Raw genomic sequence first — 16,299 nt, 5'->3', positions numbered from 1 at the left:
ACCGTCTGATCATTTGATTAAGTTGGAATTGGTGGCATATAAAAACAAACGTAAATAAAAATATTGCTGCCAACTACTGAAAAAATATATTAGAAATAAAAATAAAAAATAATGATGCCAAAGTGACAAATGGTTTGGTGAACGAATACGAATTAAGAAAGCATTTTTTATCATCAGAATTGTTGCGTCGAAATATATTAGTAGCAATGTTCACGATAGAAAAATAAATTTAAAAAAACATATTTAATGCATTAGGCTTCTGTTAATGAAAATTTTAAAAAGAGTCAATGTATATAATTTTATCTTTAAATATTTGCTAAATAAAGATATGTTCAATGCACAAGACTTATCTCCTAGAAAGATGAGAAGAATCAATATACATAATCTTATCTTTAAATATTTAAAAAATATTTTCGTAATTCAAATCGAAACAATTTTACCATTGTACCGTGATCTCTTAGAGATAAACTATCGTATATTAATATGCTACATAATAATTAATTAAACAAAATATGAGAAAAGTCAACGGATATAATTTTATTTTTAAATATTTAAAGAAATTATTTTCGTAATTCGAATTCTGATCTTTCAAATTGTAAAGAAACAATTTTACTGTTGTACCCTGATCTCCCAGAAATAAACTATCGTATGTTAATATTCTACATAATGATCAATTCAACAAAGATCCCATAAGAATGGATTCTGTATAATCCACATGATGACGAAAACGAACCTAACTCATTAAGCGCAAGCAACATATGACTCTCCGTCGTACATTCAAAAGATAGAAAGTCCAAGTAACCGGGACAAAGACATTACGAACATCTCTAGACGCTAAATACTACTAGTATTAGTAGCTCTCCGTGTTGACATCATACGACTAGAACTGTTATCTTCCACCCAAGACGTCATAAAAGTTAAGATTCTATTGTGATGCTTTTCGCCTTGATTGCTCCGGCAGGTACCTATTTAACACATAAGATTATTGCCAATCGTAGTTAGTTCAGGTACTAATGGAAGAAATTAAGCAAGATATATCTGGTTCACAGACATCCAGCAAAATTTATTCTGGCTATTTATAATAAAGTCAATGTGTAATATAAATCTAACTTAATTGTATATGTTCGAAAGATACGTGTAAATGTTTGAGAGGTAGACAGTGAAAACCAGAACAAGAATGCAGGGTTGTAATGTCTGGTGAACAAAATAGAAATCTTGCCTGCCAGAATGGAATCCTGCAGAATACCATGCACTTAGGACAACAGCAAGATCAGTCTCCTGGCTGATGACTCCTGATGCCTTGAATTCATCTTCACCGGAAATTTCTCCTTTATCCTTCATGTTCTCCTTCTCTACAGTCATAATAGGAACCAAGTTGCAAGCATTACATCCAAGAAAAAAATGTTTAGGTTGTAGAACAAAATATTCAGTCTATAAGAGTTCTTACAAAGTATACCAATCATAAATCTGAGGCAAATAGAAGATGAAAATAATAATGGAAGGCTATAATAAAGATGAATACTGGAGAACAGAACCTTCAGGTAATATTTTTTATGTATATCCACAATCATCTGGCACTAATTATCCAAGTTGGAGCATATTGTCACGAACGGTCGTCGCGCACCCGCAACAACTCCGTTCAACGAACCGTTCGTCGCTCACACCCGCATGTACAGCTGCTTGACAGCATGTTTTCTCATGGTTTTGGGTCATTTTGCTGTAATATGTAAGTTCGAACAAGCTGCAGCGTTGCAAAAGCGATCGCTCACCGAACCGAGCAAAACAGCCCCAAAACAGCCCAAAACGGCTCCGTTTTCGTGTGCCGCGGGAGGTGAGCGGAGTGCTGCCTCCGCTCACCAAAATGTCAGCCATCTCAGCACCCAGGAACCCCCCCGGGTGGCACATGGCTGGATGGGGCTTCGGTTATATACCGGGCGTTGAACACTCTTTCGCAAGTTCGCACGTGACCTTTACGGGAACTTGGTGTTGCGCCTGGGACCAGGTGAGCGGCTGTTTGTGGGCTTGCAGCTGTTCGTTCATCCTTGAAAGCCTTGTTTTCCTCCCTCTCCCTCTTTTCTCTTGTGCACACAAGGTGTTCGACGATTTGCTTGTAAAGCTTCCCTTTTCGCGAGACTTCGGGACTTGTCCGTTGCTCGTTCTTTCGATCTAACTTTCTTTCTCTTTTACAGGTCCTTCGGGACCTGCGAGAGGTTACAAAGTGGCTGATCCTTGCGGAGCAAGATCGCAAGGGCGAAGCGCGACTTAGGCAACGCAAGCTAAGTTCGCGTCTTTGCCGCACGGGTGACCCGCGACTTTGGCAACGCACGCTAGCTTCGAGTCTTTGGCCGCAAGGGTGCCTCACGCCTTAGGCAATTCCAGCTAAGGTCGTGACATTGTGGTATCAGAGCGGGCAAGCTCTTCGATCGAACAGCGAACGAACTTCGCAACTTCGCCATGGCAAAGCATCGTGGCGAATCAAGCAAGACAGGGCAAGCCGGAACCTTGCCCCAAGCAACCGCAGGTGGGCTGCATGTGCACACTCGCTCTCATGCTGTTGGAGCCGCTCACGAGGATCGCGGCAGCGAACAGGATGAGCGAGAAGTTGGCAAATCTCCGCGAGCGGAGGAAGCGCAATCTGGTGCGCTAACGGGGAAAAAGAGTCATAAAGAGAGACTCACGACGGCGGAAACCCGCCTGGATGTTCTGGAAGCGAGCATGGAGGAACTCTACCATGGCCAACAAAGGCTTGTTGGGGTAGAGAGCTCGCAAGAGGAAGCGGAGTCCAGGATCGACAAGGTCGAGGCCCTAGTCGACCGACTGTCTGATGACACCAAGGACTCCGTGCTACACTTACAGGATGTTGTGGCGGAACTCACGGCAAAGGTGGCTATGCTCACAAGAACGCTAAATGCGGGAGGAGGCAACACCCGCGTTGCACCGCCACAAAACTTGAGGGCACCTGAGCCCCATGGATACGAAGGGGCTAGAGATGCCAAAGAGCTCGAGAACTTTTTGTTCGACATGGAGCAATACTTCCGAGCTACGAGGCCCGATTCTGAAGATACCAAAGTTTCTATAGCAACAATGTATCTGAACGGAGATGCAAAACTTTGGTGGCGAACTCGTTGGGAGGAGATCCAACAAGGTCGGTGTCGAGTCGACACATGGGAAGACTTGAAGCGGGAGTTAAGAACTCAGTTCCTACCGGAGAACACAGAGTTCGTCGCAAGAAGGAAGTTGAGACAACTCCGCCAAAGTACCACCATCCGAGACTACGTGAAGCAATTTTCTGCACTAATGCTGGACATACAGGACACGTCCGAGAAGGACAAGTTGTTCAGCTTCCTTGATGGTTTGAAACCATGGGCCCAACAAGAGCTGAATCGAAGGAATGTTACCGATGTGGTCGGGGCAATTGCAGCTGCAGAAAGGCTCACCGACTTTGTTTCCTCTGAAGACCCGGCGAGAAGGAAACAATCTTCAAGCAATCGCCCTCCAAAACATTCTCGAGGGAAGGAGCTCGGGGGCGAACAAAAGAAGAAGAGCTCCCACAAAGGGCCGAACCCAAAAGGCAAGGCCTCAAAACCTGGAGGATGCTTCTTGTGCGGAGGACCGCACATGGTAAGGGAGTGCCCACAGAAACAGGCACTCAATGCTTTGACGGCTTCCATCCACCCTCCCCGATCGGACAAGGGCAAAGCTGTTGCTCTTAGCTCGAGCAGTTCAGAATCCAGCAGCGATGACGAAGAGTCGCAAGGACCCCGAATGGGAGCAATGCGTTTGTTGAACGCTATGCGGGGTCAAGTGGGGGAGAACAACAAGACAAAGCAACAGAAAGCAGGAAGTGGTGAGTTGATGTACGTAGACATCAAGCTGAATGGCCAAATGACCCGTGCAATGGTGGACACGGGCGCTACCCACAACTTCATAGCCGATCGTGAAACACAACGACTTGGGTTGATCTTGGAGAAGAGCCCAAGCCGAATGAAAGCGGTGAACTCGGAGGCCAGGCGAATCTCCGGGTTGGCGAAGGGTGTTCCTATCAAAATCGGGACTTGGAGCGGAAACACCAACATGATGGCCGTGCCACTGGACGACTTCCAAGTGATTCTTGGAATGGAATTTATGCACGCGGCGAAGTTGGTGCCGATGCCGTTCTTGAACTCCCTATGTATGATGGGAGGCGATGACCCCTGCGTGGTTCCCGTCTCTCGGAGAGGAACCAAGGAGCCCCAACATATTTCGGCGTTACAATTGAAGAAAGGGGTGCGAAAGGGCGAACTGACATTCGTGGCTGCTATGAAGCTAGAGCCACTCAACGAAGAGGCCATTCAAGAACCTGCTGTGGTGGCGAACGTCCTGAAGGAGTTCAAAGACGTTATGCCACCCGAGTTGCCGAAGACTCTTCCACCACGCAGAGGCGTGGATCACAGTATCGAGCTGGAGCCAGGAGTGAAGCCTCCAGCGAGACCACCCTACCGCATGCCCCCACCAGAGTTGGCAGAACTCAGAAAGCAGTTAGGTGAACTGCTAAGCGGTGGTCTCATCCGCAGCTCAAAAGCACCTTTCGGAGCTCCAGTTCTCTTCCAGAAGAAACAAGATGGGAGCCTCCGATTATGCGTCGACTACCGAGCCCTCAACAAAGTAACAGTGAAGAACAAGTATCCCATCCCGCTCATTGCGGACTTGTTCGATCAATTGGGCAAGGCAAAGTATTTCTCAAAACTCGACCTTCGGTCGGGATATTGGCAGGTGCGCATTGCTGAAGGCGACGAAGCAAAGACTACTTGTGTGACCAGATACGGAGCGTTTGAGTTCTTGGTGATGCCTTTTGGCTTAACCAACGCTCCGGCCACATTCTGTACTCTCATGAACCAGCTATTCAAGGAGTATTTGGATAAGTTCGTGGTCTACTTGGACGATATCGTCGTCTACAGCCAAACGCTCGAGGAGCATGTCAAGCACCTTCGGACGATTTTCAAGGTTCTCAGGGAGAACACGTTGTCGGTAAAAAGGGAGAAATGCTACTTTGTTCAAACTGAGATCCTATTCTTGGGGCATCGAATCGGTGATGGCTCCATTCGGATGGACAAGTCGAAGGTGCAAGCAGTTGCGGAATGGCGAACTCCAAAGAAGGTGCCAGAGTTGAGATCCTTCCTTGGTTTCGTCAACTACTATCGACGCTTCATTGCCGGGTATTCGAAGCGGGCAACCCCACTGACGGAGTTGCTGAAGAAGGAGCAGCCTTGGAAGTGGTCGGACAAATGTGAGATAGCATTCCAAGACCTGAAAGCTGCTGTCCTAGAAGAACCAGTGCTCAAATTGCCAAACTATGGAGAGCCCTTTGAAGTCCACACAGATGCTTCGGACTTCGCTATTGGAGGAGTACTCATGCAGGAAGGTCATCCGGTGGCCTACGAGAGCCGCAAACTCAACGAGACCGAGAGGCGGTATCCAGTGCATGAGAAGGAGATGACAGCAGTGATTCACTGTCTACGAGTTTGGCGACACTACCTTCTCGGGTCGCGATTTGTGCTGAGGACAGACAACATCGCCCTGAGTTATTTCCAAACTCAGAAGAAGCTCTCCCCAAAGCAAGCACGGTGGCAGGACTTCCTGGCTGAATTTGATATGGCAATGGAATACAAGCCCGGGAAGGCGAATGTCGTGGCCGATGCGCTGAGTCGGAAAGTGGAATGCGTGAATGCTGCACAACTGGAGGGCAGAGGCCAAGCAAGTCAGTTACACTCCAACTTCCTTTCCCGAATCAGAGATGGACTGTATAGTGATCCCCAGGCAGTTACCCTGATGCAGCTCATCAAAGAAGGCAAGGCACGACGATTTTGGGTCCAGGAGGGACTTGTTTACACAAAAGGGAATAGGGTTTATGTTCCCCGAGTGGACAATTTGAGGCGTGAACTCTTAAAAGAGTGTCACGATTCCCTTTGGGCTGGACACCCCGGCATTCACAGAACGTTGGCTCTCGTGGAGAGGGCCTTCTACTGGCCAAAGATGGGGATTGATGTGGAGGAGTATGTTCGAACATGCCTTACTTGCCAACAAGACAAGGCGGAGCAGCGGAAGCCGGTGGGACTTTTGGAGCCGTTGCCCGTACCAGAAAGGCCATGGGAGAGCATTTCCTTAGACTTCATATCAAGTTTGCCACCTGTAGGGGGACTTGGATCGATACTCGTGGTGGTCGATCGGTTTTCAAAGTATGCAACTTTCATTGCTGCCCCCCTACATTGTTCAGCTGAAGAGGCGACTAGACTGATGATGAAGGGTGTAGTGAAGTATTGGGGAGTCCCACACAATATCATTAGTGATCGGGATGCTCGGTTCCTGGGACGATTCTGGACCGAGCTATTCAAATTGTTGGGGTCAAAGTTATACTTCTCTACAAGCCTCCACCCCCAGACGGATGGTCAGACTGAAAGAATAAATTCGCTTTTGGAGCAGTATCTCCGGCACTACGTGAGTGCCAATCAACGAGATTGGGTGAAGCTGTTGGACATCGCCCAATTCTCCTACAACTTGCAGCGGAGCTCTGCATCCAACAAAAGCCCCTTCGAAATTATCACGGGACAACAACCGTCGACCCCGCACACTATGGTAATTGGGTATACTGGGAGTAGTCCATCAGCCTATCATTTCGCAAAGGAGTGGCATCGAAATGCCGATATTGCGCGAGCTTACTTGGAGAAGGCGGCAAAACGGATGAAGAAGTGGGCAGACTTGGGAAGGCGACCACAAGAGTTCAAAGTTGGCGATTTGGTGTTGGTAAAGCTCCAACCAGCATCACTCCAATTCTTCAGGAACAGAGTTCACAAAGGATTGGTGCGTAAGTATGAAGGGCCCTTCCCAATTATCAGCAGAGTAGGCAATGTTTCTTACAAGTTGCAGCTGCCGGCGTGGTTCAAAATTCACAACGTTCTTCACGCCAGCAACCTGAAGGCCTACTATTCGGATCCGCAAGACGCTTCTCGAAGTGTTCCAACTCGGCTTCCTCCCATCACAGCCTCCTACGAGAAGCGAGTGGAAACCATTCTGGCGGATCGTAAGATAAAGCTACCCAGCGGAGCGGAACAGACAGAGTACTTGGTGAAGTGGCGAAAGCTTCCCCGAACTGAAGCCGGTTGGGAGCCTGAAGACGCCCTGCGACATGAAGAAGAAGTCATCAACAACTACCAACAAGCGTCGACGAGGGCGTCGACAGTTTAAGTGGGGGAGAATGTCACGAACGGTCGTCGCGCACCCGCAACAACTCCGTTCAACGAACCGTTCGTCGCTCACACCCGCATGTACAGCTGCTTGACAGCATGTTTTCTCATGGTTTTGGGTCATTTTGCTGTAATATGTAAGTTCGAACAAGCTGCAGCGTTGCAAAAGCGATCGCTCACCGAACCGAGCAAAACAGCCCCAAAACAGCCCAAAACGGCTCCGTTTTCGCGTGCCGCGGGAGGTGAGCGGAGTGCTGCCTCCGCTCACCAAAATGTCAGCCATCTCAGCACCCAGGAACCCCCCCGGGTGGCACATGGCTGGATGGGGCTTCGGTTATATACCGGGCGTTGAACACTCTTTCGCAAGTTCGCACGTGACCTTTACGGGAACTTGGTGTTGCGCCTGGGACCAGGTGAGCGGCTGTTTGTGGGCTTGCAGCTGTTCGTTCATCCTTGAAAGCCTTGTTTTCCTCCCTCTCCCTCTTTTCTCTTGTGCACACAAGGTGTTCGACGATTTGCTTGTAAAGCTTCCCTTTTCGCGAGACTTCGGGACTTGTCCGTTGCTCGTTCTTTCGATCTAACTTTCTTTCTCTTTTACAGGTCCTTTGGGACCTGCGAGAGGTTACAAAGTGGCTGATCCTTGCGGAGCAAGATCGCAAGGGCGAAGCGCGACTTAGGCAACGCAAGCTAAGTTCGCGTCTTTGCCGCACGGGTGACCCGCGACTTTGGCAACGCACGCTAGCTTCGAGTCTTTGGCCGCAAGGGTGCCTCACGCCTTAGGCAATTCCAGCTAAGGTCGTGACAATATGGTACATTACATTATATTTGATGCTCGTCATCCATAATGAAGTGAAATGATCGTCTCGCTTCCAAAATTATGCCAGATTATAATTGAACATCATTGAGCTCTCCTCTTTAGAGAGACTATGGTAAGAGAAACAAGTGATAATTTCAATCAGTAAGGATGCCAATTGTAAGTTTCTTGTGATGATCAAAAGCTCTACTATTTGTAGGACTATTATGCATGAAAAGGGTATTTACACATGCCCCCAGCCCATTTAGTTGAAAATTAAACCATAAGATGCCAATGATAGCACTTCTGTTTGATGAGCATAAGAATTAGGTGAAAATAACAACAACATCTATCCTCACCCTAACATCTACCCCCACCCAAGAAAGAGAAGAAAGAGGCTCTACTTGCTCTACAGTTCCGCAACAAGAACTCCTTTTTTAATAATGAAAGAGTGATTTGAGAATTGCTAGGGTCCTAAGAATCATGTAAACACAAAAGCCTGATCCTTTTCCTTCATCATTCTATTAGGTCCTTGAGGAAAGATAATGACACTAGTACCAAGGTGGCAAGACCGCCTCGAATACTTCCATTCTCATCCTCAACTTGTTTTATGAACCAATGACAATGAGTTACAATGAGATAAAGGAAAAAAAAAGATTGAGAATACATCAGAGAGATCAAGGTATTATTATTAAAACATCCAATCACTCTATAAAAAAAGAATTCCACAGTAAGGTAACAACTTTTGCTTTATATGGTACTATCACTAAATTATCCAGTAATCTAAACAGGGATGGCCTAGTGCATGAGTTTCCCACTAATATATATGGTCGTAGGAGGGTATATACAAAATATTGTTGAGGTTGTTCTCATGACTTGAACAACTCTAAAGGAGCAACTTTATCATGGAAACAAACTCATTCTCTACTAAAATATCTAGCAATCACTTAAAAAGTTCATTACAGTCTAAATTCACTAAATTATCCAGTAATCTAAAAAGGGATGGGCTAGTGCATGACTTTCCCACCAATATATATGGTCTTAGGAAGGTATGTACAAAATCTTGTTAAGGCTGTTCTCACGACTCGAAGAACTCTTAAAGGAGCAACTTTATCAAGGAAACAAACTAATTTTCTACTAAAATATCTAGCAATCACTAAAAAGTTCATTACAGTCTAAATTCATTTGTTTTGGTTTTAAAATTATCATGACAATGGGGGATGAAGCAATTGGTCACCGTTCTCCCATCATGATTCATGAGAATGTCTATATCAATGCACTGCATAGTACTGCATTCCCATTTTGTTTCTGAAAGACCTTCCTTTGGTTCATGTGGCTATTGGAATTCACGATTTTACTTCTTTTGACTATTCATGACACAGAAACAGTACATCTTTCATTCTAAAAGAAGAAAGAGATCAGAAGAGTCAGGTGCACTTCATATGTCAATATCTAATCTCAATGGTCATCTCTCTCTCACTTTTTTATCAGTGTTCATTGCACAATAAAGCACAGAAGGATGACCCCTATAAAGGTCAAGTTTGATAATGTCCAACTACTTTTTTACTTTCTCATCATCCATAGTTCATACTTCATAGTTAACTCATAAGGCAACAGTAACACAGCAAGCAGAGGGACCTGATACATGGTTCTTGAATGCAGCAGTAGAATCCAAAAGTTCACTTATATCACTAGAACAACATTGTCACTTTTGTAGATGTACATCTATACATGAACAAAAGGTTTTAACGGTTACAAAAACTTCCCAAACAAAAATAAGTACAAAAACATGTTATCAGATTTGCAAAAAGAATCGTATGACCCATCTGTAGTGAATAAGAAGAAAGTAATCAATTACATTTTTGTTCAAATAGTCCAAAGTCACCACAAAGCGTCCAAGTTGAGTGCATGTTTGTACATGAACTAAAAGAATCAGATAGTGTTTCAGAAAACAATTTTATAGTGTGCAGTGTGCACCATGAAAGAGGTTGCGTTTGGAAACACATTTGCATTTTTAATGTACAGTTGGAGAAAGAGACTTGAGTGAATATGTAGTTATAGAAGACCTTAAGTACTTGGTAAACAATAGATAAAAACTGCATTTTGAATATGCATTGACGTAAGTGTTGTTTGGTAAAATTGTATTTCAAAAGTTCATTGAATATTTTATGACAAATTTACCCTTCTAATATTTTTAATATTTATTCCAAAATGAAAATATTTTTTATTTAAATTAATAATTAAATAAAGAAATGTAATCTTATAAAAAAATTTGTATGACCCAAATATATAAAAAATAAAAATATAATCATATAAACAATTTTAAAAAAAATTAAAAATAAATAAATAGAATTTTATCTTATAGAAATATATATCATGTTGGTTTTTCACTAAATCATTTAGACAATCTTGTAATTTTAGATAAAATCAAAAAGTATTTTCGAAATCTGAAAAATTATATTAGCATCCTGCAAATGCTGAAATACTAATACTACCCTAAGATAGTATCAACATTTGAGCATTTCCAATGCAACATCCAGGTTAGATGCAATTTCAAAAAAATTAACCAAACACCAATTCCCGTTTGAAATGTACATTGAGCCCTCAATGCACATCTCTTTAAACGTGTTCCCAAACGTGCCCAGAATCAAAACATCTTAGATGCATTCACCCTGAATACTAAAATTTCAATGAAGCAATAAAATCTCAACTGCAACCACTTCCACATTTCATAACCTATTCTACTTAAATATTCTGGTCACTTGTCTCTAAGAGGAACATTTGTAGGAATATGCATATGCCAACCATGTACTTCAAAGGGACCAGTCCTTATTCGTTGTGAATAATATCAGACATATCAATATTGGGCAAGCAGACGCTATCATAAGCTTGCATTGACCAAAATGATTAAGGATGAATAAAGATAAGGCATGTCAAAAGAAAAGCTGCAAGAAAAGAAAGGATACTTAACAAGAAAAGTCATTTATTATATATAGGGCAACATGAGATGACTTGATTAAACCCTAAATACTATACTAAATAATAGCATCTCATCATAAAGTTGAAACCGCATAAGTAGGTCAGCATAGTCCCAAAATATGTGTGCCTACCTTGACAGATATTAGAATCCACGGATATTTCTTTTTTCAATGAACTTAATGCTTTTTCAGCAGCCATCATCCCTATTCTGACAACTGGATCATCCGTATTTGTAGTCTGCTTTGATGGATCTACTGTGAGTGATCCTCCAAGAGAACAAATACCACTTTGAACATGATCTTGACAACCTTAGGCACATAGCAAGGAATGATAACCACATAGCAAAAAGAAAAGCTAGATTTACAGGAACAAGGATAACTGCTCTTGTGAAAGAAACAATGTGTCACCTGAAAAATGATGCAGAACAGATGTAGAGCAGCTTTGTGGACAACAATAATAGCCTCTAAATGAAGGACCACAAATGGCACAAGCAGAAGCTGGGATCAATGAAGCAGATAAAGAATGGCATGAGCACAAGGAACATGGAGGTTGTGAACAACTTTCAGAAGCATTATTTCCAGGAAATTTCTCTGCCTGATATTCGCCGGATTGAACTGGGGTTTGGTAATTCCAATAATTTGCTTGCTGGAGTTGCTGAAGAACCTTTTGCCTCTCCTCCTCGAGTTCATAATACTGTTTAAGGAGATGATTGTACTCAATACTTTGCTCATCATTATGGTAATCGATTTCTGTAGTAGATACAGGGAAGTCCGATGAGTTAATTTTCATGGCACGTATATTCACACCGAGACTGTCTTCTTCTAACTGATGGCCTTCAGTAGATGATACATACTTGTAGTAAGGCATATTAGTCTCTGTTACATCTTTTAGAACATTATTCTCACCAATGCCATGCTCGATTTGCCTTCAAAAGGAGAACAAAATAGAGAAAAGTTAGGAACTTCAAAACCCACCAATCATATGAAGAGTATAGGCAAAATGAATATAACTGCTACAACTTTAAAGATTGCAAAGAAATAGCTTCAAGATTTGCCTAATATACTTTAACAAATGTTCATCATATGGACCTTAAAATGCATTATAATACAAAAAGGGTAGGAGAGAAGCTTAAGAGCAGAAATGATCCTTGATAATCTGTCAACACTTCTGCAGCATAAAATCAATGGATAATATGTACATCTCATAATTGGTTTCAGGTCCTCAGTAGAAGATACTTTTCAACATCAATATTCAAAGGAACAAGAGGCAAGAGATAGGATGGGTGTTCCATGATCAAATACTATCCTCCATTTGAAGGAATATAATAATTGTCTTCAACTTAAGTTTCTAAGACATGAATATACTAGTGGCATTACATACATTAATTTTGCATAATAAGGATATGGCTAATAAATTTTCTAATGTGCAGAAGAAAATTCAATCATATATAAGTCTTCGAATATCTGAAGATACGCAGAACTACCTCCTGTTACCCCATAAACTATATAAATAAATAAATAGATAGACAAATAAATAAATAAATAACACTACCTTTTCAAATTCTCACTATGAACAGGCTCATCTTGAGCACTTTCACCTATATGTTTTTCTTCCCCCAGAGGATTGGCTGGATAGCTTTCCCTGTGCACTGCCTGACAGAGTGCCATAATTATCAGAAATATATACTACACTAAATTTCCTTCTTGAAAAGTAAAGAAAAACCTGAGGAAGGTCAAAATCAAGGAGATGCTCGAAATTCATGAAAATGCAGAACATAAGCATTAAACTTCTTATTGTCAGTCTATCTGCAGTTAGAAACAGGAAAAAGTGCAAACAAAGTCTGAATAACATGATTTAGACAGTAAAATTAAGAAATACAGATCAATAGGGAAAAACACATCTGGAGCTTCTCAAAGCAAGCAAGACCTATTATGCAATAATAACCTAATTTTATGGTGGGCAGGTAAAATCAGGAACAACATTTGTTGCAAAGGATGGGAACAAATCGACTAAGTTGTATTAATAAGCATAAAACAACATCTAGAGCAGAATATAGAATCCAGGAAGCAATTTGGTGGCACTATTTAAGAAAGAAAGTGATAATAAAAAACAAGAATTAAATCTGATTTACATTTTTCTATTACACTGGCACCAAGACCCAAGTTCTCTTGCTAAGGCTCTCTCAATTGCTCTGAACGTAAGTTTTACCTACTGGGCCATTCTAAGCAAGAAAGAAGCACATCTACCATGCTAAGATGTGTCTAATACTAATTCTGGAACATACACTTGCATTTTCTCATACTTACAATCTGCAAATTTCCCATTCCAAGAAACCTCTGCAGCTTTGAACACGATATAATCAACACAGCAATTTATCAGTATATATTTGAAGGAGATGGGTGAGATGAAGATAATAATCCATGGAGTTGAACCCTAATAGTAATATTTATCTTCGGTAAAATCTAATAAAGATCGCGAAGTAAACGCATCGACTGACCTACAAAACTACACCGCAAGAGAAACCTATTCATGGAAGGGAAAAGGAACACCCCAACGATCGAAGATAAAAGGAGGAGAAGGAAGAAGGGACTGGAGCCAGAAAAGCGGACCTTGTAGGTGGCCATGGCGTGATCAAAAGCATCGATGAGAGCGGAGTCATCCCAAAGATCAGTTCCTTTCCCCATCCTCTCTCTTCTTCGCCGGTCTTCTCTCTGCTCGAAAGAATGCCCCCGTGAACTGGAGATTTATGTAGACGCCTCCACCACCCTAAGCGTGTATTGTTTTGGACGCGGCTATCATCTTAGGCCCAGGGCTATTCAAATAGCTCGATGGTGGATGACCCGCGTCCGTGCTTGTGTTTGACTTAAGTTTAGCTCGTTCGAGATTGGACTCGATGAATCATACTAATTGCTTTTATCGATCGTACTTCACTCGATTTCGGAGGTATAAATAATATATATATATAATCAAATATTAGATCTAGTGGACAAAATTTTAAATTTTAAATATTAAATTATCAAACATTCAGTCATATTTTTAATGTATTAAAGAGTCCAGCATCTGCATGCATGTCTTATTCCTCTTTTGTTACAAGAAGATATGATCTTAAAATAAGAACATCAAATAATAAAACATCCACATCTATGGCATATTCAATTTAATCGATCATTTCCATTTTTTTCACTTTATAACAACATCAAGCTTATGCACACTATAAAATTGAAGGCTTAAAACTCCTTACGATATTTTAACTATTAGGTGTCTTCTCGACGCCACGTCATATACGTCCTCTGTTCCTCGTGTCTCCTCGAAGCCACATCATACGAGTCAAATCCTGCGCACTCGGCCAGTCGTACTCCAACGGATTTCGATTCCCTCCCTAGAATCAGAAACCACCCCGTTCCGTCGCAGCGAACGACCCACAAAATATCGGACTCCATCAACGGTCGTAATTTGATCTGGAATCTACAGGCTCGTTTCTGGTCGTTGGATGATGTAGTCTTTCCTCCTTTTTTTACCTCCGGTCGCAGGCAAGCGAGGTATCGTCGGCCGTTGTCCGTTGCTTGTAACCGCCCGCCGTTCGGCCGGCCACGCTGTCGCTCTACTTGCTCTTTCTCGTTATTGGGATATGAGGGCCTTCTTACTCCGGGAAGATCGAGGAAGGGTGGGAACCTTTCTGGCGGAGATGTGCTCCTTTTTCCATCGGTAAGTCGATTGTTCTCTCCGATCCTGATGTTTTTTTGTTCTTTGGCTTGTTTCTTCAGTGCGATCGTCGTTGTTCCTTCTTATTTTTCTAAATGTTTGTGTTCTGTTGAGTAGTATTATTGTTCCAGATGACTTTTGTTGTCTTTTGTCTGCGTTCGGCGGTGATTCTTGTGAAAATAGAATCTGATCTTGCGGCAGTGGGGTGAAATTGAGTGGTTGAGCAGTGCTATTTGTTGTTTGATCATGTGACAAAGATGATTAATTGTTTGTTCTTATTTTGGTTGGTCCATGAAATTCTCAGTTTCAGGGTGTTAATTGAACTTGATGATATTTTCTTGATATCAAGAGAGCTTAAGAACCGATGACACCAATCCACAACTGCCCTAAGATATGTATCCTTGAAAATTTTGCATTGTCATTCTGGAATCTTAGTGGACGCAACAAAAAACACGAACGATCCTTTTTCCTCGCCATAAGAAATCGAAAGGTTCACAAACCAATTAGTCTTCTTTGAACACAAAAATTTTGCTAGTCCACAAACATCACCGACTGTGCCTTTGCCCGGCACCTGGTTCCTCTCTTTATCTTTGAGAAGTTCTGGATTCAATATTTCTAAGAAGATATTATAGTGGTTAAGACGAATTGTGTGCAGTCATGAGGTCGATCAAATATTGAAAATAATAATAATAATCCCAGCGTGGTGGTGCTACTCTAACGCGATTCACCCCCCAAAATACTTTTCTTAAAGATATAAAAGATTACAAACAAGGGATCTGACTGCAGCTTTTGGATTGATTACAGACAAATTCTGATGGGAGCCTTATGGTCGCCAGGCCATTCGTGGTTACTCTCACTTTTCTTAGCGCAGTAGTTATTTGCATTCCATCCGGTCTGCCATGGCCTTAGAAAATACAGCAGAAATCATCGGCACAACAGAGCAATGCTTGCCAAAGGAAAGTGCAGTTCAGTTTATAAACCCTATTCAGATGCACCACTGTTGGGCTCAAAAGTCCCAGCAACATTAATTTTGATCCAATCAATCAGAGTCGGGCCCTTTAAATGAGTGTTGCTAGCTATACTCTGACGAGATATTCCGTTAAGTGAATTTGGTGGTCTTCATGGGGACAAGCCCCTTGAAAAGAATTAGTCAATGGTTGATGTATGCTTCTTGGAGAAAACGGAGTGATGGTTACAAAGGTATTGGCAAAAGTGAAAAAAATCATGCACACTCTGAAGAGAAAGAGAGAACCTGATGCAATTTTAACTAATTTTGGCCATGGCATTGTAGCACATCCAAATAATGCAAACAAATTTTCTCCAGGGGATTGGGACTCGATGCATTGTGAAACTAACTTCAACTGCAGTTTTCAGAGCCAGGTTCTCAATAAATATCACAATTTCGCAAAAAGTGGGTTGCCTGGTTAAGTGCTATCTTACGAGGAAGGTGTATGAAAAGATTTTCCTCAATATCATTAATTTGGTCCAGGAAGATTTCTGGCTAAAGGAGTTACTGAAGCAGACGTTCAGAATTTTTTGTTTAAATTTATTCTCATGGTTCACATCAATTTGTAAACAGGATTACACAAACCAATTTCTTGGATT

At 42.2% G+C, this 16,299-nt stretch overlaps 1 protein-coding gene across 1 annotated transcript; it reads right to left on the bottom strand.

Annotated features, from left to right (window-relative positions):
• Positions 1–593: 593 nt before the first annotated feature.
• LOC135672967 (uncharacterized) lies at positions 594–13,769 on the bottom strand. The gene is made up of 6 exons (XM_065181550.1): positions 13,602–13,769; positions 12,544–12,644; positions 11,400–11,917; positions 11,124–11,300; positions 1,220–1,352; positions 594–965 (listed from the first exon to the last, which is right to left on the bottom strand). The coding sequence occupies exons 1-6, from the start codon at positions 13,674–13,676 to the stop codon at positions 926–928; spliced, it is 1,044 nt and encodes a 347-aa protein (XP_065037622.1). The 5' UTR covers positions 13,677–13,769; the 3' UTR covers positions 594–925.
• Between the last annotated feature and the right edge of the window lie 2,530 nt (positions 13,770–16,299).

This window comes from Musa acuminata, chromosome BXJ1-5 (assembly GCF_036884655.1).
Source record: "Musa acuminata AAA Group cultivar baxijiao chromosome BXJ1-5, Cavendish_Baxijiao_AAA, whole genome shotgun sequence".
Taxonomy (NCBI): Eukaryota; Viridiplantae; Streptophyta; class Magnoliopsida; order Zingiberales; family Musaceae; genus Musa; species Musa acuminata.
Note: the sequence above shows the minus strand (reverse complement) of the source record. Positions and strands in the feature narration are given on the sequence as shown.

Excerpts from the sequence above, each read along its gene's own strand:
- LOC135672967 (XM_065181550.1), bottom strand. The coding sequence starts at position 13,676 with ATGGGGAAAGGAACTGATCTTTGGGATGACTCCGCTCTCATCGATGCT. Across the intron at positions 12,645-13,601 it reads ACGCCATGGCCACCTACAAG|GCAGTGCACAGGGAAAGCTA; the intron begins GTCCGCTTTTCT and ends GCACTCTGTCAG. Across the intron at positions 1,353-11,123 it reads GGATTCTAATATCTGTCAAG|AGAAGGAGAACATGAAGGAT; the intron begins GTAGGCACACAT and ends TTATGACTGTAG.